General features: G+C 41.3%; 1 protein-coding gene across 1 annotated transcript in view; it reads left to right on the top strand.

Annotated features, from left to right (window-relative positions):
• Positions 1-4,855, top strand: part of LOC107654010 (mitogen-activated protein kinase 7-like) — a 14,378-nt gene that overhangs the window by 5,480 nt on the left and 4,043 nt on the right. Inside the window, exons 3-4 of the mRNA XM_016440883.1 lie at positions 2,631-2,796; positions 2,869-4,271. Coding sequence (XP_016296369.1) covers positions 2,631-2,796; positions 2,869-4,271 — 1,569 coding nt within the window. The remainder of the gene's footprint in view (positions 1-2,630; positions 2,797-2,868; positions 4,272-4,855) is intronic.

Here is a 4,855-nt window from a genome sequence, read left to right on the forward strand (position 1 = left end):
GAACAGCTTGTAACACTCCAAAGAGAAAGGAAAACTTGAAATCGCATCATATGACCCCTTTAAGACATAACTGGCTGTGTTTACATTAATTTTGCATCATAAAACCATTTTGAGACGCAAGTGCATTAAACCATTTTTATTATTTGCTACTTGCTTATGTGGTTTGGAATGCAGTGGACTTATATATTTAAACATATACAGTGGGTACGGAAAGTATTCAGACCCCCTTCAATTTTTCACTCTTTGTTATATTGCAGCCAGTCTGAATACTTTCCGTACCCACTTTATATATAACTGATATATTCACAAACAAAGCGCGCGTCATTTGAAATTGAAAGCAGCCTTCTGTTAGTGAGGTTCATATTTTAAATATATGTCCACTGCATTCCAAACCACATAAATGATGACTTCGTAGAGCATTTGTAAGGAAAATACCGACGGGCGAGACTGCACACTTCAAGTGTAACATCAAACAAAGCGCGCGTCTCTCACAGCGCATCCTGTGCAGTGAAGCCCGCGAATGTCCTTGCAATTCGTTTCAACCTTTCTGAACTGTATGAAAGATTATTTTACGGAAGGTTCGAGTGGTGTATGTGTGTGAGGAATTGGAAGCAAGTAGAATACGGGTGTTTCTAAAGCAAACTCAGCGTCATCGAGCGCAAAACTACGCTGAGAATCGATTCTGAATCATTGGAGAGAGAATCGCGATGCATCGATGGATTGATCATGTAATTATTTTGATTCAAAATGTAAATAATCAATTAATGTTCCTATCCACCTTATTCTTCCCGTAAAAATGTATCGCTTCCGGTCTCATTGGCTTCCAGCTATTTTTAGCTGTACAAAACTGCTCGTTTTGCTGCTTAAAATTGCACATTGGTGTGTCTTACCATATTATTTTAATGTATTATCTTAATTATGAACATACTGTTCATTTAATTTCTTTTAATTACATTTTTTTATTACATTTATTTCTGCCAAAAATGCATAAATGTAAATTTTATGTATCCACTTTATTTTGATGTAACAGCGGACACTGCCATTTTTTTTTTTACTTGGCTTCTAGTGTCACTTCTAGTTATTTTAGCTGTACAAAAATTGCTGTTATGATGCTTGATTTTGCAAACTGGTATTTGTTTTCATATAATTTTAATTAGGGCCCGAGCACCGATGGTGTGAGGACCCTATTGGAATTGCTCCGTTTATTCTTCTTCTTCCGATTCTTCTCTAAAATATTCACATTTTTGAGGGCCTAAACATGCTCAAAAACTCACGAAACTTTGCACGAGGTGGCGAAAATGTACTTCTGATATGGGTTTCAGAAGTGGGTGTGGCAAAATAACTCGATAGCGCCACCTATAAAATTTAAACGAAGTGCCCCTCCTGCTACGTTTCATGTACGTTTACGAAACTCGGTACACACATGTAACACACCAATACTTACAAAAAAAAGTCTCCTGGTACAACATCCGAAACCCAACGGGAAGTGAGCTATTTTTTATTTTCTCTACGATTTTTGTGCAGTTTTTGCCATTTTCAGGCGTCGTACTTTAACGAACTCCTTCAACAGTTTTAATCGGATCATCTTCGAATTTGGTGAGTGTGATCATACGGCCTTTGCGACGCTAAATTGCAAAGATGTTGCGTTTTCGTCAAAGGGCGTGTCCCTGGCGGCCTGACAAAATTTGATGTTTCGCCATGAAACAGGAAGTTGCTGTAACTCAGGCAAACAATGTCCGATCTGCCCCAAACTTCACACGCTTGATAAGAGTCCTAGCCTGAACACATGTCCATGCCCATATTCAGTTATAGTCATAGCGCCACTTGCTGTCAACAGGAAGTGACATGTTTAACACTTGTGATGCACTATTAGCAACACACTAAAATATGCCATTGTGTGCTAAACATGCTAGAAACATGCTCAAACATGCTAGCAACACTTACTAAGTGCTAAACCATGCTGTTAATGCCATGAAACAGGAAATTGCTGTAACTAATGCATACAATGTCTGATCTGCCCCAAACGTCACATGTTTGATAAGAGTCCTGGCCTGAACACATCTAAAGACCAATATTCAGTTATAATCATAGCGCCACCTGCTGGCAACAGGATATGACTTGTTTTGCACTAACTTAAAACATACCATGTTCAATCTGCACCAAACTTCACATGTTTGATAAATGTCCTGGCCTGAAGAGATCTACATGCTAATATTCAGTTATAGTTATAGCGCCACCAGCTGGCAGCAGGAAGTTTGGCACATATAAATGACTTGGACATATTCCTCCTATATTTAACACTTTAAATGCATATTGCTCACCGTTTGCTGTTTTCCTAAAGCCACCAGGTGGCGGTGAGTCCGGGTGCGAGGGCCCTTTCATCACTGCTTGCAGCTTTAATTTATTATTGTAATCATAAACACACTAGTTTGTAGCACAAATAGTTTTAGTGTTTACACTTATTCTTTTAGTCATTTACCTATAGCCACTATTGAATTGGAAAATAGCTTATTCTGTGTTGAAAAATAAGGTGTATATCTAGGTGTATATCTGTTAATTCTGAATTTCTGAATCTGTTTGGATAGATATTTGGTAATTTGTCTAATATCTGAACTTATTTATGCATTCAGGCCAGCAGGTGGCAATAAAGAAGATCCCTAATGCCTTTGAGGTTGTGACGAATGCCAAACGCACTCTGCGAGAGCTGAAGATTCTCAAGCACTTCAAACACGACAACATCATCGCCATTAAAGACATTCTGCAGCCTGTGGTCCCTCACTCGGCTTTCAAATCAGTGTAAGCTTGAGTTCAAAGCAGCAAGCATATTCTCTCATATTTAATGTGCTAAAAGTGACTCTCATTCTTTAGGTACGTGGTTCTTGATCTCATGGAGAGTGACCTGCATCAGATTATTCACTCCCACCAACCTCTGACCCCAGAACACACACGCTATTTCTTGTATCAGCTGTTAAGAGGCCTGAAATACATTCACTCGGCCAACGTCATTCACCGTGACCTCAAGCCGTCCAACCTGCTGGTGAATGAAAACTGCGAGCTGAAGATAGGCGACTTCGGCATGGCGCGCGGATTAAGCGCGGCCCACTCCGGAGAGTCACGTTCATTTATGACCGAATACGTGGCCACACGTTGGTACCGCGCTCCTGAGCTCATGTTGTCGCTTCATCACTACAGCTTGGCCATCGACCTCTGGTCTGTTGGCTGCATCTTTGGCGAGATGCTCGGCAGGAGGCAGATGTTTCCAGGGAAAAACTATGTGCATCAGCTTCAGCTGATTCTTTCGGTTTTGGGAACGCCACCCGAGAGCATCATCGGCTCGATAGGGTCAGACCGTGTGCGTTCTTACGTGCGAAGCCTCCCTTCAAAAGCAGCAGAGCCGCTTGGAGCACTGTATCCGCAAGCTGAGCCCAGTGCATTGGACTTGTTGGGCGCAATGCTCAGATTTGACCCTCGTGAGCGCATCAGTGCATGTCAAGCCCTCGAACACCCTTACCTCGCCAAGTACCACGACGCAGATGATGAGCCAGTGTGCGTTCCTGCCTTTGATTTTGAGTTTGATCGACAGCCAGTGGGCAAAGAACAAATCAAAGAAGCTATACTAGCAGAAATCAAGGACTTCCATAAGAAGAAGCAGGGCGTCAGGAAGAAGATCCAGTTTAGGCCTCTCCATTCTAGTTCGGCGGGGGTTGGGGTGTCTGGTAGCACTCTTTGCGCGACTCCGCAGTCTCAAACCTTGACAGAAACAGCACAAACTCGCACAAATCTCAACTTTAAACCTACAGACACTACGCAAACTCAGACGAATGCAAACTCGTTTCAAGCTCCACATCACCTTACTCAGATTTTGCCGCATTTGGCTCAGGTAAGCTGCCAGGATGTGGACATGCCCAGCGCGAACTCTGATGGCCAGCCTGAGACCATCGATCTGACCACTCCCACGGACAAGGATGCGTCGTTTACCGAACTGGTGACGAACTGCACAAAGGAGGAGCTTGACTCGTCCAATCAAATGATTCCGTCCCACCCTGTCTCTCAGACTCCGCCCACTTCAAGTCTTCCTCAGTCGATCCCTTCACTCTCTCTCACACAGTCCCAGGCTCAGTCGCTCTCTCAAAATCTCACTCGTTCCCTGGGCAAAGGAGGGAAAGCGACAACCGGGGAAGGAACAAAAAAAGAGGGGGCAATTTCAGAAGACACAAAAGCAGCTCTCAAAGCTGCCTTGCTTAAATCAGCACTAAGACAGAAGGCTCGAGGTGAGAGAGTTTGCAATGTGGCCATAGATTGCTTAACATTGAGTGTTGTCTCAAATTTGCTGCCACAGACCCCCAGATTTGATGATCCCCATGTGAGGAACTATATAAAAACCAACTAATTCCCAATCTTAAGACACATTTTCTACTGTTTCTCTTATAAATACACACTAACAGTCATACGTTTAGGGTCTGTAAAGTTAATTAGTTTATTTTTTCGAGATAAATTAATACTTTTATTCAGCAAAGATGTATTATATTAATAAAAAGTGACAGTAAAGACATTTACAATATTACAAAAAATCAATGCTTAATTTGTAATAATATTTCACAATATTACGTTTTTTATTGTGTTTTTGATTAAATTAATGCAGTCCGGTGAGCAAAAGTGACCTTCAAAAACAGTTACAAATTTTAAAGACCCCAGACATTTGAACAGTAGTGTTTGCATATATTTTTTAAATATTATATATTTTATGTTTTATATTTCTATCATTTAAATTTTATATGTGTAAAATGAATTGTATGTGACCCTGGAGCACAAAACCAGTCATAAGTCGCTGGGGTATATTTGTAGCAATATCCAA

Source organism: Sinocyclocheilus anshuiensis, unplaced genomic scaffold, assembly GCF_001515605.1.
Source record: "Sinocyclocheilus anshuiensis isolate Anshui unplaced genomic scaffold, SAMN03320099.WGS_v1.1 scaffold454, whole genome shotgun sequence".
Taxonomy (NCBI): Eukaryota; Metazoa; Chordata; class Actinopteri; order Cypriniformes; family Cyprinidae; genus Sinocyclocheilus; species Sinocyclocheilus anshuiensis.